Source organism: Stegastes partitus, unplaced genomic scaffold (assembly GCF_000690725.1).
Source record: "Stegastes partitus isolate 25-593 unplaced genomic scaffold, Stegastes_partitus-1.0.2 Scaffold745, whole genome shotgun sequence".
Taxonomy (NCBI): Eukaryota; Metazoa; Chordata; class Actinopteri; family Pomacentridae; genus Stegastes; species Stegastes partitus.
Window position 1 is genome coordinate 128,201 of NW_007578476.1, and position 18,948 is coordinate 147,148.

Consider the following 18,948-nt stretch of genomic DNA (forward strand, 5'->3'; position numbering starts at 1 on the left):
TACAGGACTCGGCGTAAGAAAATGCAGCAGATTTCACAGTAAGAAAACCAAACAGAGTCAGACTCTGGATGACGCCCGGCACGAGATCCAGGAGCTAAATCAGAGCCTCAATTCCAGCATGTCCCTCAGGTAGACTCTGCCTTTGACATGACACAGAGTGTAGCCAAAACCTGAGGAGGGGTTTCAAACGTATTCACCTTAATCTCCTTTGTGTGAGTAATGCAAATCTGAATGCTTTGTGTCTTTAGGGAGCAGACCATCGCGGAGGAGAATCCTGAGCGATCAGATGGGTCTATCAACAGACAAGTACGTCTGCTGCACATCCTTCGTTCACGTCTTCTTGCAGCACAGACAGAATTCAGTCAAAATTGCTGCTATATAGGATGTTTTTATAATAACAGTGTTTCACAAACCGCTTCCTGCTACTCAACAGCAAATGAAGAGTTCATTTGCAAAAACAGAAATCTCTGTGTGTTTGAGATAATATTAATCAAACTGAAGTTGAGTGGATTTGACTCAGTAGAAATGACATTAAAAAAAACAGAGATAACTTAAGTTTGACTGATGTTGCCTCAGGTAGACGATGGAACAGTGAAGGTTTGTGAAGATGGAGTTATCTGTTTTTGCAAATGGACTCTTCAGATAGACACAATTACTGCCCTGTACGATGAACACAGGAGAGACTCTGGAGTCAGATATTTGCCACAAGACTTCCTAGTAACTGAGCACAGAGCTAGAAGACGACTTCAGAAGCAACACAATAAAAGTCAATCAACACACTTGATTAACACTTTGCTATTTCTTCTTACAGAGTTTCTCGAAGCGCAATAAAAGCTTCCACAAACAGTTTCCGGAGATTCCCGAGGAGGAGAAGCTGACACACAGTGAGTTGAGTCTGTTACTTATTCACTGATATTGATTATGGAAATGGCATTGTGTCCGGGTTTTTTTTTTTTTACACTTTGTCCCTGATGTCTTTGCTGTCCGATTAAGTCCTGCTTCATACCTTGTTTGCCAAGTGGTTTGCACCGAATGCAGAGATGAAACACTTTAGTAAACGATTCTGCAGTCGCGCTCCTGTTGTCGAGGTGACACTGCAGATTTCTTTTTCCTTTGTTCCAGAAACACCTACCTAATACCTTCACAATGTGCCTGTGTGTGTCTATTGCAGCGTTCACCTGTGCCTTGCAGAAGGAGGTGCTGTATCATGGAAAACTCTTTGTTTCCGAGAACCATGTGTGCTTTCACTCCTCTGTGCTGCTCAAAGAAACCAAGGTAACACACTCACTGAGGCTTAAACAGCTAGAATGAATTAACACTGGATAGCAACAGTGGGCTCTAACATTTGCTTTCTCACATTCAAAATGACATCGAAGGCCAATTAAGATGTTATGGTTTTAATTTTCTGGCATAAGTTAACTGCTCGAACAGCCTTTAGAGCTCAAACGTCCCAAAAGATATAAAGCAACAGTCAACATTAACATTAAGCATCCTGGGAATTCACTTTCATCTTCAGCATTTAGACTCTATTATCAAGGACGGACTGCGTAAAGGGAAATTATTTTACGAACCCGGCGCAGAGGATGAAATATCAAGCCTTAATTTGTTTGTGTACGTTTCAGGTCTCTGTGGGAGGCGACTGTAATGTCCTGCGTGAGGCTGTAAAGGGAACAAATGATCAAACTAATTGCGTCAACATATTGCAGGTGGTGGTCGCTCTTTCCAGCGTGAGGGAGGTGAAGAAACACAACTCGGCCCTGTCGGTGCTGTCTATTCAGTCTGTCGATGGAGAGAAGGTCAGACCCTTGTAGAAATACATGTTGTATTCCCAGGAGCTTCAGGAAAAAGCAGCCGGACTTCTCTTTTAGGTATCTGTAAACCTAAAAGAGAAGTTGCTTTTTTTTTTTTTTTACTGAAGCTTCAAGGATTTACCTCAATCTGGATGACTGAGAATCAACACAGATGCTATGTTGATTTTCATTTTGTAATTCTATTTGGATCGTTTTGGACTTTACAGCATGATGTGTTAAAAAAATTTGACACAAATTGTCTAAATCTTTCCATCACAGATAAAAATATAACTGTGCAGCTAGAAGTTCTGCTATTTTTGCACTTTAAAGTTGGGGGAGGTGATATTTTTCTAGCATCATTGGGCATAAAATCCCCTATTACCTTTCAGCATCTTGCCATTCAAATGGTCTGAAAGGAAACTAGACTTTTCCACGTCCACTTGACTCCGTTTTTAGACTTTAGAGAATCGAAGATTTTAGCCAGCAGGAGAGATACTATCTATAACAATCTATATCTATGTGGTGATGCAACAGGTTAGACTTTTATTAGGGAGAATGATGTTTGGAACCTGAAGTCAAAAATGATAGATTGAATGTCATTTGAAGCATGTGCTGGTCTGCCGGGAAGGACAGAGGGGGGAGCTGCTTGTCAAATTCTAGCGTTTTCTTTTTTGTTTGTTTATTCGGTTCGATTTTTTTTTTTTAACTTTGTTCGTTTTTTTAATCTTATCCAGATTTCTGCCTGAGTGTAATAATCAGGCCCTGAAGGTGCTCGGTGATGTGCTGAAACCTCTCAGGGTTTCTGGCTCAGTAGCACAACATAAATCTTTGGGGAATAATAGTTGTGACAGCGTCTATGAATAGATGTTATTAAACTTCGAGCACACAGGACTCGGGGCTGATTTATAACAATTGATTATCAATGTCATCATTTTAAACTCAATTTCAAAGACAAGACAGACCAGGAATGTAGATGTTTTCATCTAACTTATATTCTTATTGTGTTATTATATGTATTATGGGTTGTTGTATTTTGTGCATTTACACAGTGATTTATTAAGGGACAGACAATGCTCTGGTAGGTGGCATTTACAAGCGCTGCAGAAGTGTGCGATGTTTTTTTAAATGTCAAATGATTTTTAACAGTATCACCTCTTAACTGCATTATTTTTTTTAGGTATTTTCTCTCATAAACAATCAAAAAACAAACACTACAGACAGAGTATACTGAAAAAAACAGGCCCCCAAAAGTGGATCCACCTGTGATCACTGACACACAAGTTAGAAAACCTGTGATTGGTGAAACAAAACTAACTCTAATTGTATGAATATGGTTGTAAAATGACCAGTTAACACCAGAACCTTCTCTGTCTCTATCCACATCATGCCAGAGGAACTCTAAAACATTTCAAAGATGGTAAATGGAAGATCATTAACTCACTAAAATGAGTGAAAACATAGTTGCAGCAGTAATCAGGAGGCATAAGAAGGACAGAAGTTCCAGGTTTCTACTGTGGGGCCTGTTTTTAATGTAGTCAATCTAAACTGGAATGAACAAGCTGTTCAACGTAGAAATAATGCAATTACTGTCAGGCCATGCAAGTTTGAACCATTTGACATTTAGGTGATATTGCACAGGGGTGTACTCATGTTTTTTTGTGCGTGCAGTAACTTGTGCCTATTAAAATAAAAAAAATCTATAAAAAGAAAAGGTGAACACTGGACTGAAAAGAAGGAAAATTGCCACTCAGATTCCTGCGGTGAAACTGGCAGCTTGTGAAGCTGAGATTTCAAATCACGTCTCTCAATGCAAATCAGAAATGTAGCTTGTTTCGTTCCGGGTTTAACCCTTTCTCCTGCTCTGTTTTTATTTTTTTTTCTCCTCTCAGTATTCATTTGTGTCTCTGAGGAACCGGGAGATGTGTTACAAACTCCTCCACAGCATCTGCTCACATGTGCAGGTACTGTAGGCACAACAAAGGCATCATTCCTTAAACAAAGGCCGTTTTTTTTTTTTTTTTTCCAAACCTGTTTCTGTGTTTGTTTGAAACAGGGGGAAAGTGCAAACAGCAGCCCTCATCTCTCCTCTGCAGAGAATGAAGCTGATCATGATGCGGTAGGTTCACCAGGCCAGGAGCTGCACGGATCTGGTTACAGCCGAGTGAATATGAGTGCATAATGCATGATGACAAACGATTGTTAACGTCCCTGTCCTCGGCTTGCAGGCGTCCACCAGCTTTTCCAGCTTGGAGGACAGCGGAGATCAGGATTTCAGCAACGTCGATATTGACAACAGCTTTCTTCAGATGTCCAGTGAAGGTAGAGAGAAAGAGAGGAAAGACAGATAGAAGTGCTCGACGCTGTTTGGCTCCTGCAAAGTAGTGTTTTTCAATTCGGTTGTTAAAGTTCACTTGAGATAATTATGTCGAGGATTTTGTTGCTGAGCTGAAGAGTCTTAACGACACCACTGAATACAACAACACAGCTCTGCTTCTTCTTCTTCTTCAGGTCCGACTAGAAGCAACTCCATTCGCCACAGCAGCTTGATAGATGAAGACTACAAAGGTGTGTGTGTGTGTGTGTGAACGCACGCAAATACACACAAGTACACATCAGCCACAAGACACAAAGTAAAGTTTTGCTGTAGAATAACAAGTTGATGGCTTTTCTGTCTCCGTCAGATGTATGGTGGATTTGGAGGGCAACTGACAGAGTCACACCGTTTTTCTTCCTCAAAGGAAGCAGGAATCTCAGCGTTTTCTTCTACGTCTTCATCCTGCTGTGAGTCATTTTATGCTACTTCAGATTTACTGTTAAGTATTGTCCTCTTTCATTTGACAGCTTTATTTGGAGGTTGTTTTGTTGTTTCAGAGGAACATAAAGTAGATAAAATTAGCTCCACCTCAACCAGCTTCAAGAACAAAGCTTACGTTTTATTGCAACAAAGATAATAATATTTCCAGATTTTATCATGTGACACTTGAATGGGGCTTTTTAATGCAGTTTTAATGTTGTGATTTTGCGACATTAACTGAAATCGAGGATTATTCTTCCACCACTGTCTATTTTGCACTGAGAATGATCAGATTAAGACCCTTTAGGAATATAAACATGGATGTAAAAATAGGCATAAGGGATTTTTCTTTCTTGAGCTGGAACTTTCAGCCAGAATCGCTCCGTTACATCCGTCTAGTGTTAGATCTGATTCTTTTGTTGGAAGCCCAAGAACAAACCGGAGAAATCTTCAGTTCTCAGTTGTAGAATTTATTTATTTCCGTCACAGGTAAAGTGAGGCAGCGCTGGAATTCAGAGGGACAGAGAGGAATCTCATGTCCAGCTGAACTGAGGTTTTTCGGTTCCAGGTTATCTTCTTGGGCTGGGCCTGCCCCGGACATAGATAAGATTTGTACGCTCCCGAGTTTAACTGGCCAGTTACCAATGGCATGGACAGGCATACTTCTTCTGCGCTCTGTCCACGTCCTTGATGTTTGGTAAGCAACATGTGTGGATGTTGTTGGTACGGCGTGTAGCTAAAGTAACAATCGTATCTGATAGAATAGAGGAGTTTCCGCTATCTCCAAGCGTGTGAACCGGTTCTCATTATCTTCAAGGACGTATGCTGTTCTCAGTAGGAAAACACGAAACAGAATCATAGGCTCAGTGCAAAATACGGATTCAGAATACATAATAGCTCCAAACATACTTAATTATAACACTAACCGTAACTGTGAACCTGACATCTGTAACCTGAGGACAGCACCGAAACACTGTGCGCCTCACAATGTCTCATACAAAAACACAATGTTCTGTTTCATGTCGAATTCTTTTCGACATTTCTGAAGTGCAGCAATGTGTAAACACACCTATTATGTTGACTCGCTGGATTGGCTGAAAGTTCTCGAGGGATGAAAATGATCTTTATCCTTGCGATGGGGGTTATGGAAATGTTATCACACAATGTTCACTCGGACTCGGCTCAGATACAATTTACTGATATCTTATTGTTTCCACTGTACAGCATGTTCCCATGTGCTGGCCGCGCGCTCGGTCTTCGATTAATTCTGCACAATGCACTCTCACTCGAGTGCATCGCAGTGGAAGAGTGTAAAGTCACAAAGGTGCACTGAGGACATTGTTGTGGGTGTTTTTGCAGACTGGTGTTGCTCCTGTTGGCGTCTGGGTACATCGGGCTAAGGATCATAGCCCTGGAGGAGCAGCTGAACTCTTTGGGAGCCTTGAACGATTTGTCTTCATACCACAGAGAGTGAGTGAACGCACACACACACATGGTGGGAAAACAAAGAAGAAAGCTGTCAAGAGGAAAGATGCAAAAGGAAGTCTGTTGAGGGAGGGGGGGGAACCGGTTTTTGGAGACAGTTAAAACGATTACTAACAGATTAGATTAGAGAAGAACGGAGCAGTTTTACTGGTTCCTAACTGCAACGTGGAGAACAGATAGGTGATTACATTCCCGGAAAGTCACACCCACGAGGAAATATGCAGCTTAAAAATTCCATATTGAGATAATGTTTTGCTGCACAATAGAGTTACAGCAAGTTGTGTGGATAGTTCCATTCATGTGTTAAGAGTTAAGTAACATGCAAAGCACACTGACTTGAGTTCCTTAACTGAGAACAGTATTCAGATACTATTTAATGCTATTTTTATCCTCTAGATTTAGATTTTACACACAAAACATAATGGAAATATGTGATACAGAGTTAGAGAATGAATTATTTAGCATATTAAGTACTTAAAGTTAGCCTCTCTTTGACCAGCTACACTATAAATCTATACTTAGACTCAAACTGCAATGCTAATGAGCACTTCTAGTTTTCATATTTATATATATTATTTTCTTTACAATTTATTTACAGGCAAGTTTTCTGCTCCTGTTTTTAGATTATGGCTCTCATGCTGCTTCCTTTTTTTCTTTTTTAACCAGGTACTAAGAGAATAAAGCAGTGGCTGTACACCTCTGTTGAGATCCTTCTGTGTACTGATCCATAGCAAGACACTCTGGCAAACCGAGACTCCGTCCATCCTGCATACATCTTCCACTGAAAGGTTTTGACCAAACAAATATCCAATATTGCACACAGCAAGTCCCCTCGCAGTATAAAATGAAACCCCTTGTGTCAGCACGATGTTCTACAGGGAATGCAGGTCAGCACGAAGATGCTGTTGGGATGTCAGAACCAGGCCACACGTGGTGAACTACATGGATGAGTGATTGTGCTGGCAGAGAGTCATCAGGACAATATTTTCTATTCGGAGCACATTGATTCTCTGCTGACTGATCAAAAAAAACTGAAGGGAGGCTCTCCTGCACAGTGCCATATGGAGGCAGCCTGCTGAAGCCATGTTTATTTCCTGGCCGGTGAACAGCTGAGCTCAGCTAGCAGAAGTTGCTGGCGTCTTGGCTGTCGTTTTCTTGGATCAACACAGTCTGCAACAGCGAGGACATGCTGGAGTCGATCTTAACGAGATTACGAAAGAAGCACTTTGTCTTTGGTTTTAAATTATTTTTATATATTGAATTTAAGGGTTCATGTTGTATCAGGTAACTGCTGGAATGTGGGTGCATGCTTTAGAAAAAGAAAAAAAAAGACTGTTAGTGACAGTAATCAGCCAGCAGAGGGCAGTCACTCCTATTAAACTCAAGGCAGGGTTTGGTTCAACTGCACTTAACTGGATATGTAAATTAAATTCAGCCACTGAAATTGTTTTAAAATATAAATGTTATGAAACTGTTACTGCTGACCTTTTGCCCTAACAATAAATATTTTAATAACTCATAATGTCCAGGGTAATGCATGTTTTTGGCAACATTTTTCATGACTTTAAATTAATTTTCATGATCTAACATAAGTGATATTATAAAAATGATATGATAATATTGAAAATAATTCAGCACCAGTCAATATATCGTTGACACTACAACACAAAAACAACGTATAATACAGGAACACTCTCCCTTTACTTCCATACACTTGTATTTTAAGTGTTTTTTTAGTTCCCAAAAGAGATGAGAGAAATATACAAGTTAACAATGAGTCTGACTGATGTATGATTTCTCTTTTTGAAATTTCTTAAACATTGAAAGAATCTTGTCGTGACTTCTTTTGGCCGGGATAATTGTGTATACATAACAATCCTAATACTTTATATAAAATGCACAAATTATTACATGTCCGATCAAACTGTGTGCAATTTTTAATAACACACGGGTCAGGATTCAAACTTGAATTCATAGAAATACATGGAACTATTTTGGAAGCTGACTTTTACAAGTATGGAGCAAGTTGTTTTCAAATTCTCAACTTACTCCAGGTTTTCAAGGTCAAACAAATCCAGAAAGCATTCATCCCCTCCAATTTGAGAAGATTTAAAATGATCTAGTTGGGTTTTTTTTGCATCACTGTCCATCACTGTCTCTTAGATCTTTTACCATCTTTAACTTATACACGGCACAAAAATGTTGTTTGAAATCAATCCTTTGTTTTTCATGTTTTTGTACATAAGTGATCTTTTATTATTTTGTTGTCCATAAAAAGGTCAAGATTCAGTCCCATGAATTAATTTCATTACATCATATTCTCAGTTCAAAACAACATAAAATTACAAATCATAATACAAAGAATAGAATAGGTAAGTACAGTAACCATATAAACAGTCCACTAATATTGTCTAGTCCCCCCCCCACCCTCCCACCACTGCCCCACTCAAACTCTAGCACAAAACTCAACAATACATCAGTTAGTATCAGCAATAAAAAAAGTCAAATAAATGTCCCGTTTTTTTGTTTTTTTAAAAAGCGCTTCAATGTTCCAATGCCATGAGTTCAGCTTTACCCTCACATAGACTACACAATAGATAATGTCCCGTCCCGTCATTTGCTCTGCAAAACACAACAGACATGCATACAGTTTTCACTGTTCACCCCCCCACCCCACCCCCCATCAATAAACATTCAAGGCCAGAGGATACAATATACGTCAACCATAGTGGTGCATCAATAAAACGGCAAGTTTCTACCCTGTTCCTTTTACCCCATGACTGAAATATGGATCCAGAGGTTTCCCTGAAAACTCAACCTGTCCAAGAGAAAACTGAGGTTTACTTCCGGAGAGAGGCGAGAACTCGCTCCACTTCTTCTGACAGCTCAGATCCCTGGTTCAAGAAGGTAACAGATTTCCATTATTCAAATATCGGAGACACGAAGCACAGGATGAGAACGGGAATCTTCCCTGTTCAAAATGATGACAGGAAGTGAGTGGTGTTCGGTAACCTTTTCCGCTACTTACTGAGACCCACGTGCACTCCCAAAATGGAGTAATCAGATCAGCGCTAGTTCAGTAAATGTTCCCTTTAACAAAACACAGCTACTACCACTGAAACTGACGGGTCTCCTGAGCAGCAGGCTCCTTCTCGTACTTTTTCAGGTCTACACACAGGGCTTATCCTCCAAACAGGACACTTGTATCCTTGATGCTGGCCTGTATAACACAGTCAATAATAATGAAGAAGACACAGAGACTTACATTTTATACCCTTATTACACTTTGGATGCTTTGTACAATAGTGCTGAACTTAAGACCTGCTTTTGTCATGCTTGATCTGATATATATAAATGTGTACTGTATACTACAGTATGTGTGTGCATGTGTGTGTTGTGTCTGGATGTGTGTGTGTGTGTGAGTGTGTGTGTTCGTGTGATGATGTGCAAAGGTGTGTGTGTGGTGGAACCTGCACCACACCAACAGTGAGAGGCTCAAATATGGCTTGTGTCAGACATGAAGCGTGCTGCCACCCATAAGAGAGCTCCTGTACATTTAGGGCCACAGAGGTTAAAACAGAGCTAGTAGGCATGATGTCCCATCCTGGCACCTGATCTCGATCACATTGTTAGTCATGACATCGACACACGCATGGTTCTGAAACAAACGATCCATGGCCCCACACTACGACAAAACACGTTTGGATTAATTACATCAAGACAGAAACGCTAGAAAGTAATGTGCTGAGGGTGAATATGAACAGGAGGCTGACTAACTCTGGTGATGAGTGCTACTGGAACAAGACTCTGAAAACAAATAGTGCTGTAAGACTAGAGGCTAATCACCATGATGCTGATGGTTCATCTGAATGAAACGGACATAATCCTCGTTAGTTTCGTGAACTGAGCAGCTATTTTGTCGTTTTGTTCTACTAGAGCCAACCAGAGCATCAAAGCTCCAAGAGGCTCCGTTCACCATCAAATTATACACAACCACCTCGACAGCTGCAATTCAGACTCAAATGTTTAGTTTGACATTTGGGAAATGTGCTTATTTGCTTTCTTGCTGGGGGTTAGATGAGGAGACTGACACCGCCGTCATAATATGAAGCAACGACTAGCGACTTCCAGCTGAGCACCAAGACTGGAAATGTGTGTGGGGGGGAAGGCGAGTGTGGCACTTTCCAAAGCTGACAAAACCCACCTTCTACCTCTGTGAAAGCTAGAACGCTTTGTATCCGACACGTTAGGGTTTTATGGGGTGTTATGTGCTGGACTGTTTCTTGTCTGGGTGCAGTCACTTCCTGGAGTGTCTGCATGAGAGGTCCAAATCTCCTCATCAAACACTCAGCAGCAAAGCACATTTTTCGAAAAAGTCAAACTTTTCCCTAAATCTGACTTATTGCTGCTGTTACCGAGCCAGCGCACTCTGTCTAAACTTTAAACGTCACCCATTAGTATACTGAAGGGCAACAGCTTTCTGTTTCCAGCCGACCAATCTAATGAGATGTGAAAATCACTGAGTAGACCTGCACTTTGGTAGCTGTTTGATTAATGTCCAAAAAAAACAGATATTCTCAGCGTGCCTCCAAAAGACCTGTTTCCATTTCGACCACGCCATCACTCTTGTTCCGGAAAAAATGTGGGTGGGAAAAAGAAACACGGGGAAATCACAATTATTCCCTGTAAGCTGTTGCCCGCAATTCTGTGGAGAGTGAAGGGCTACAGCCAGGAAATAACATGGAAGCTGGCCATTCTGTGATCTCTTCAGAGTCAAAAATTAGGGAAAGTATGAGACACCCAACAGCCATACAAGCTATGACAGTATTCCAGACTAGTCCTCGCATTTCCACCGTAACTGACACCAAAGGACAGGAGATGGACCCCCAAACCACACATAAAGAGCAGGTTAGTGTTAGCTGGACAACTTGGGAAATGCCCTGGCAGTCAGATGGATGTCCATTAACAGGTAAACAAGGAGTGGAGGAGGAGGAGGAGGAGGGGGCGGGGCACATGCTTGACCAATGTTAGTCCACTGGAGAGAGAACTGGTCAAGCTGTGGAGGTATTCTTCATACATACACACGCAAAAAAAAAAAAACAAAAGAAAAACAAAAACACCAATATTGATAAGTCTCCATAAGCCTCCTCCACTTGCAGCTGTCCAAGTCATCAGGATGTCCTTCATTTCTATCAGCAATCACACACACGCCAACATGTGCACGCAATTGTTCAGGTGTCACAGGTCCATGGAGATATGAATATACACGCAACACTCACATCATACGCACATTCACCGACACGTCACACTTCAAAAATTACATCTGTGTGCCTTTTTGGACAAAGCACATTGTTGTTACTTCTTCTTCTTAATTCCATCGAGTGAGCACATTTTAAAGCTGCAATTCAGAACTTTTCCCGCTTCTATAACTGCATTCGTAAAGTTGTCTCATCTCTCTTCTCGTTTTTAGTGTTTCGCCAGCCTCGTACAGATGGACACAGCTAATGACATATTAAAAAATGTTCTCACCTTCAAAACAGGAAACAGAACATAAGTTGTGTTTGTGTTTAACCTGAAGGTGTGCTGCTTCAAAGACACACAGATGTGACAAAAAAAATCACACATCCTTTTTAGGTCTATTTCTCATCCACACTTTGCAAACATGCCAACGTCCTCTTTTTCACACACGTGCATGCACGCACACACACACACACACACACACACACGCACAGTCTCATTCATACTAACACAGAGAGGCTGTTGTTTCATTTCTCAGGCATGCTGTGCAGCCAGGTCCTGGTTGATAAAGCGCCGTAGCCTCTCCAGGTACTGACTGTAAAGCTCAATGTCGTTGTGACCGGCTCCCTCCACCCAGAGGGGCTCCACGGCCTTGGGACAGCGCTCGAATAGGGCGAGGCCATGAGAGAAGTCGATCACTTCGTCCTCTGTACCATGAATGATGAGCACTGGAGATGGAATCTTTGACACCTTCTCGATGCTGGAAGAAAACAGGATTGATTTATCAGTTCATGATGACCAAAAATAGTAAATAATTAGCATTTCAGTCACCATGTGTTGAGGTACATTTAGTGATTTTACTCCTGGAATCAGCGTTTTGAGCTCCGTGCACACCTCACATTGACATGCGTTTTGGGTGCTCGTAGGATTAGAACTGGAGTTAGAATGCGTCTCCACATACGTCTCGAGTGACCACCTATGATCAGCTCTCACTTTCCAGTTTTATGCAAATACAGCGCATATATTAAGTATTCATCCCCCGTGGAAGATTTCTCCTTTTATAACTTCTTCAACATTTCATCATGGTCAATTTAACAAGTTTTTTTTCTGACAAGAACAAAAAGAGTGAAAACAGATTTCTACAAAGTAATGTCAATTGAAGGAGTGACTGTATAAATATTTGCCACCTTCATGCACCTTTGGCCGCAATTACAGCATTGAGCCTGTGTGGATATCTCTCAATCAGCCTTGCAGATCTAGACACTGCAGTTTTATGCCATTCTTCTTTGCTCAAGCTCTGTCAGGTTGCACGAGGATCATGTCCGAGCACAAATTCTCAATTGGACTGAGGTCTGGGCTCTGACTTGGCCACTCCAGAACATCCACCTTGTTATCTTTAAACCACTTCTCTGGAGCTTTGCTTGTACGCTTCAGGTCATTATCTTGTTTGAAAACAGATCTTCTCCCAAGTCCCAGCTCTCTTGCAGACTGTATCAGGCTGCCTCCAGCATTTCCCAGTACTTTGCTGCATTCATTCCTTTACAAGCCTTCCAGGGCCTGCTGCCAAGAAGCATCCCCTTATTATGATGCTGCCACCACCATGCTGGATGGTGGGAGGTGGTGTTGTTGTTATCCACCAAACATAGTGTCTAGTCAGATGGCTAAAGCGCTCAATTTTGGTCTAATTAGACATGCTTTTTGGTGAACAATAGTCGAATGTCAAAATTAGCTTATTTCATCAGTGGCTTTCTCTTTGCCACTCTGCCATAACGCTTTGACTGGTGAAGAGCAGGCAACAGTTGTATTCTCTCATCTCAGACGCTGAAGCTTATAAACGCCTTCAGAGGAGTCATAGGTGTCTGTTGCCTGCCTCACTCGTCTCTTTCTTGCACAGTCCCTCAGTTTTTGAGGATTGCCTGCTCTAGGCAGATTTTCACATGTGCCATATTTCTTCCATTTCTTAATGGTGGATTTAACTGTACTCCAAGGGACATTCACTGCCTTAGAAATTTTCTTATATCCATCCCCTGACTTATGGTTTTCAATAACCTTTTGACAGAATTGCTTGGAGAGCGCTTATGTCTTCATGGTGTAGTTACAGCCCTTAGTCCCAGTGACTGTGCTTTCTTGATACAGGTGTCTTTATACACCTGAGACACATTCACTGCACTCAGATGATCACCATTTCACTAATTGTGCGACTTCTAGCACCAACTGCCTGCACCTCTGTTGACTCAGGTGAGCCACTTCTAAGGGGTTTAAAACTTATTCAGTCACTTAATTTCCATTTTTTGACATTTGACTTTCACTTTGAAATGAAGGAGTCTCCTTTTGTAAATGCTTGTTAAAAAAAGCCAAAATAAAGTGACCATGATTCAATGTCAAAAAGCAATAAAAGGAGACATTTCTAAGCGTGGGTGAATACTCCTTATAGGCACTGCAAATACATACATAACTCACATTTACAAAGATCAAATGTATTGTTGTTTTCAACCGGAGGGAGGCAGCAATGCACGTGGTGTGCCGATGCCTACCAGAAATTAGAAGAACAACAAATAATCACCATTTTGCCAGTAGTCTCACATTAATAAGATACTGTCGGCATATGGATGAGTTTTTACTTATGCTGATGCAAATCACACCAGGTGAGTAGGCGGTCCTTCGCTGTAGTCCAGAACACATATGCTGCCAAGATCCACTCCAAGCATGGTCTGAGTGTTCAGAGCCCAATGCGTCTTAGGTACATTCACACCTGTACTTAGAGCTGTGATCAGATTACCTAAGTGGCGTGTTATGTCACATGTGAAAAGGGCCTCTGTCTCTTGAATACCACTGTTTGAGCGAAGTGTTTGTAAAGGTTTAGGTTGCTTCTCTGAAAACAACAGATGCAGTCACTCGTATAGTTAAAATATAGTTAAAATTATGAAGCAGAAGCAGAGCCATTGTTACCTCTATACGTTATTTTTGTCATATTGACCCGCCCTATAACAATACATATGCATTTACCTCAACAGAAACAAGAGGTGGATGACGTTTCACACTACTGCCATGTCACACTATAATGCACCATCAACAACTGTGATGGAAATATCCAAATTCTGACAGCATCCAAATTGAGATAGAAGCTGTTCTTTTACCAATATACTGGCTAAAAGACGAGAATTTAAGAGGTTTCAACAGACATTGTCATATTTGTCTTCTCCACCATCATCTACTGTATTATTTGATTTCTTTGCAAATGATTCAATTTCCTGTCTCAGGAAGTGAACTTACTTTGGAAAGGCATCAAAGCAGTATGTTTTCTTGGTGTCGGGGAAGGCCACTCTCATGCCTGAGGTGAGAGGAGAGTGGAGGACCACAGCAGCACACTCAAACCGTGATGCCAAGTCTACTGTGGGCACCGTGCCGATGCTCTGTCCGTACAGGATAATATTCTCGGGGCTGATGCCATACCTGAAAGACAAACAATTGGATTTCAGTATGAAATGCCAGAACAGGACACCATTACGGATGCAAATATATCTAGCAGTGCCTACAAGTGTGCAAATTTTCATACGCAGATCACCATGGTTCAGTAAACCGGTCACTCAGATGTGACAACAACTCGCTCTGTGTTTTCTGTTAATAAAAGACAAAGTTCGACAGAGAAGGTCATAGGCAAAGAGCTTGATGACTTACTTCTCTCAGACTGCAGAGCCAAAAACAACAAGTCTTAAAGGATAACTCCTGTTTATTTTAACCTGGCATATTTCTTACAAATGTGGCTATTGTTGTTCAATGGGCCATGCTAATTTTGCACTTCTCATTTTTATTCCAGAGTAAATGTTGTGACGACTAGTACAAGCTCCCTGCAGCTTTCTAAACAATGTGATTTTTACATGAACAATATTGTTTTGTTCAAAAATCTGCTACCTGGAGTGGTGTCGGCATTCTTAATGTGAAATGCATCAGAATCCCCATCTAGGTAATGTGTCCACTGATCTAGTCACCCCGCATATTCATCTGCACACACAACTTTGCTACATGTTCTCACTTCAGACAAATAGCAGCAAACAAGATAAAATTGCTTGAGTCCGCAAGTTTTCGGATTACACAGAAACGATAACAAGACACACGCTGTTCAGATTTCGTTGACTACAACTGAACAATAAAGAGAGACTCCAGCTGTAGCAAGTTTCTTTGCAAACTGACACTGGCACGAGTATCAAGTAACGCCGCCTGGCAGACTGTGGTGTATATAGTGAGCATTTCCAAAGGGAGAACTGCATAGATCCTGTATGATCAAAACTACCGAAACACTTCTTCCTCAAACATACTGCCATTCCTCGAGTTAGAAGACCAAACACTCTATCACAGGTAACACTCTTGTACGTTGTTTAGCTTCAGTTATATTAGTGTTTAAATCGATCAGTAAGTCAACCCAGATGGAGATATCTAATGCAGTAAGAAAAAGTGTTTACTTTGGGTTGGACTTGAAACAAAACACTGATGAATACAAAATGATTCATGGAAAAAATAAAATCATGTTTTTGAAAAGCTGCAGGGAGCTTGCACTCCATGCTGCGATATATGGTATATTATGCGAATCCTCATTTCCTTGAATACCTACAATGAAGGTGGTAGACGTAAAAGCTTAACATGCTCCACAGGGCCACAATAGCCACATTAATGAGAAACACACCAGGTTGAAAGAAACCTGAATGCCTTGAATAGTTCAGCGTCCTCTGTGTTGCCACCTGGATATGCTAATTTTCGACTAACATTAGGCCCATTAACCATGCAGGATATATAAGAGAAACAGTAAAGTAGTGGAATTATAGATGCACCAATTCACACAGAGCACAGTACGTAACAGCCAGTCATCAGGCTGTTTGATAATGAGCCAGTGTTTAGTTGTGATTGGACTGGCTGGTGGTCAGAGAGAAGGTCTTGTGTCAGCAGGGAATAAAACTTTGGATAAAACCGAGCCAACCAAATGTTATTTTCACAAAAAGTTGCTGGCCAGCGATGACAGTGACTGTTAACAATTTATCTAGCAACAACACTTTAATGGGCATTCAATCCTAGCTGGCTGTTCATTTCAGACCTACGTGGAGTAAAGTAAAAGTTTCTGTCTGCTTACCGAGAGCGCAGGGCGTGCCAGGCAGCATCAATGTCAGCATAAAGGTTCTTCTCAGAAGGCTTTCCAGTGCTAACACCGTAGCCTGAGTAATCGTAGGAGAAGATGTTGCAGTTGATGCGTGTGCCTAAGCCGATGTAGAAGCTGCTCATCTGCCCCAGGTCTACTGCATTACCGTGGGAAAACAACACTGTAAACCTGAGAGACAAAAGAGGGAAGAAAGAAAAAGGAAGTTAGGCAGCAGGTTGAGAAGTACAGAGTTGGTGGAAAAACATATGATAAGAGTGTGTGTCTGGGAACAATGTATTTCTAAACACAGACTATTTTCTGTGTATTCAAGCATGTACTTTCTCAAGGTGTTCAGAAGGTTGGTCTGTGTGTGTGTCTCACCTGGCATTGGGGGCACAGCGAATGTACATACATCCAACCCTGTTCCCTCGGCTAGACCTGGTCAGGAATACGTCCGTCACATCCAGCTCTCTCTGCGAATACTGGAACTCTGCTCTCTCTGTGAGATGCAGCTTCCACCTGCCCTCACTCCCAGCGCTGCCGCCACCACTACTGCCACCGCCGCCGCCGCCCCCACCTCCACCACCACCTCCTCCTCCTCCTCCTCCACCAGCACCGGCACCACCTCCACCTCCTCTGTCACTTCCAGTACCAGTGCCCAGCCGGGAACGCAGTCCTGGGGCTCCAAGAGAGGGCAGAGCAGCCCCAGAGTTGGACCCCGATGCAGGGCCAGCTCCAGAACCTGGATCTGGGTCAGGGAGAAGAGCATAGGTGGGCTCCGGAGGGAGGAAAGCCAGTTTGGCTGCAATGCGGCTGGGGCAAGGGGGGCAGCAGAACAGGCAGCATAGCTCCCGTATGGACAGACCGTTCATCTTCTGGTAAAAACATAAACACAGGAGACGGAGTAATTAGTGGGGGAGGAAAACAGAACGAAAACAGCATGCAAGTAGCAAAGCTGTTCATCTCTAATTAACAAAGACTTCCCACAGTGTTTCATTATTACTACTTATGATTTTACTATTACAGGTTAGTAAAATATAGTTTATACCACATAGCAAAGACGAAATATTTGATCAATAGCAAAAATGTTTAAACTGTCATCTCGTAGCTACACTGATAACAAGATGCGTTGCAGCAAGACTTGAGGTTCACTCGATCAGACAAACTGATGTTTACCTCAAAGAAATTATTCACAATATTACATATCATCGTGAGAAAAACAGCTGACTTCAAAGTTAGGATCAGGACAGACAAATGGGCTTAACACCTCTTCTAACCAAAGATCTGGAGACAACTCTGCAGAAATATCCTGCTATAAACATACCTGGATTCAGAAATCCTTAGGTCTTGAAATTAGCTGGCACACAACGGTGCCAAGGTCTTCTGGTCTAGTCACTGAGCCAGCTGGATCTGGATAAACAGAAATGAAAACACATTAATGTCGTTTGTTGTTTACTATACATGACTATATATACTCACAAAGCATTACCAACTAAGACGTCAAAGTGGATTTTTCTAAAGCTTTACTGCACCCAAGTCATCACTGCTGCTTCGTAGAATACAACATTTGGAGTGAATTAAAATACCACAGACACTGAGCAAAGAAATGAAGTGTCCTGGCATCACAGCTACGAGGAAAAGATAACATCAATGCAAACTAATGAGATAACGCGGATTCATCATAAGGCTTAAAACGTCGGTTGTTATTGTCATCATTATACAGGTCTTGTAAAGTGTATTAAAACACATATTATAAGCATATAACGATATTTATGAACTACGGCTGCTAAATGCTCACTACGGAATCAAGACGACTTAAATGCCGGGGACAAAGGTGACAAAATAAAACACCCCCTCAACAGAGACACAGAGCGACTGATATGCTAATGGTAGCTACATGGTTAACAACGATATTAACCTCTAGCGTTAGCCGGTGATGTTGGCCATATAACTAAAGCAGTGTGCTGTCATAGCATACCTGCAACCGGAGAGCGAGATAAACGGCGTGTTACTGCTGTGACCGGACATCTGCCGTTGTACAGGTTAATGGCAGCAAGCAGTCAAATTATCATCACTTATCGTTAGCAAGGCGACCAGCTAGCGGCGGCGGCTAGCTCGCTAGCACGGTAGCCTGAAAGCGAGCTACTTACCGATTCACAGTAGGGCGGTAGGCAGGCTGGTGTGCCCCTATATGTACACAGAAGCAGCACAAGACTTTGAAAATCCTCCTTGTGTCTTGACATGGATGGTTTTACTCAAGTGTGCTGACAGTTGTCGGTGGCTAGCTAGCTGGAATTCATGGCTACCAGATTTTTTTTTTTTTTTTTTTACTACTGTCCGACTACAGCCGGCAGTGACGCAAGAGCGTAATCCCTCTTCAAAACTTTATTCCAATGTGACCTGAAATGTAATAAAATTATCACATTTACGTCGCTTTTTTAATAATAAAAACTACACCGAATTATGTGCGCATTTTTAAAAATAAAAAAAAATAAAAAAAATATTTTCTCTCT

The 18,948-nt window shown here is 41.6% G+C and overlaps 2 protein-coding genes across 2 annotated transcripts; one reads left to right on the forward strand and one right to left on the reverse strand.

Moving 5' to 3' along the window:
- Window positions 1–55: 55 nt before the first annotated feature.
- Window positions 56–7,595, forward strand: LOC103364375 (GRAM domain-containing protein 3-like). Its single transcript, XM_008291471.1, has 12 exons — window positions 56–129; window positions 249–306; window positions 812–884; window positions 1,172–1,275; window positions 1,707–1,796; window positions 3,680–3,751; window positions 3,844–3,906; window positions 4,016–4,109; window positions 4,299–4,355; window positions 4,472–4,571; window positions 5,944–6,054; window positions 6,736–7,595. The coding sequence occupies exons 1-12, from the start codon at window positions 119–121 to the stop codon at window positions 6,740–6,742; spliced, it is 840 nt and encodes a 279-aa protein (XP_008289693.1). The 5' UTR covers window positions 56–118; the 3' UTR covers window positions 6,743–7,595.
- Window positions 7,596–8,288: 693 nt separating this feature from the next.
- LOC103364376 (alpha/beta hydrolase domain-containing protein 17A-like) lies at window positions 8,289–18,745 on the reverse strand. The gene is made up of 6 exons (XM_008291472.1): window positions 18,586–18,745; window positions 17,760–17,845; window positions 16,817–17,310; window positions 16,430–16,624; window positions 14,581–14,760; window positions 8,289–12,067 (listed from the first exon to the last, which is right to left on the reverse strand). Exons 3-6 carry the CDS (start codon window positions 17,305–17,307, stop codon window positions 11,842–11,844), a joined length of 1,092 nt encoding a protein of 363 aa, XP_008289694.1. The 5' UTR covers window positions 17,308–17,310; window positions 17,760–17,845; window positions 18,586–18,745; the 3' UTR covers window positions 8,289–11,841.
- Window positions 18,746–18,948: the final 203 nt, after the last annotated feature.

Bases quoted from the DNA above. Each gene is read 5' to 3' on its own strand.
- LOC103364375 (XM_008291471.1), top strand. The intron at 307-811 runs GTACGTCTGCTG...TTCTTCTTACAG, and splicing joins ATGGGTCTATCAACAGACAA to AGTTTCTCGAAGCGCAATAA. The intron at 1,276-1,706 runs GTAACACACTCA...AACATATTGCAG, and splicing joins TGCTGCTCAAAGAAACCAAG to GTGGTGGTCGCTCTTTCCAG.
- LOC103364376 (XM_008291472.1), bottom strand. From the start codon at position 17,307: ATGAACGGTCTGTCCATACGGGAGCTATGCTGCCTGTTCTGCTGCCCC. The intron at 16,625-16,816 runs GTGAGACACACA...TTTGTCTCTCAG, and splicing joins CGCTGTGCCCCCAATGCCAG to GTTTACAGTGTTGTTTTCCC. The intron at 14,761-16,429 runs GTAAGCAGACAG...TTTGTCTTTCAG, and splicing joins TGGCACGCCCTGCGCTCTCG to GTATGGCATCAGCCCCGAGA.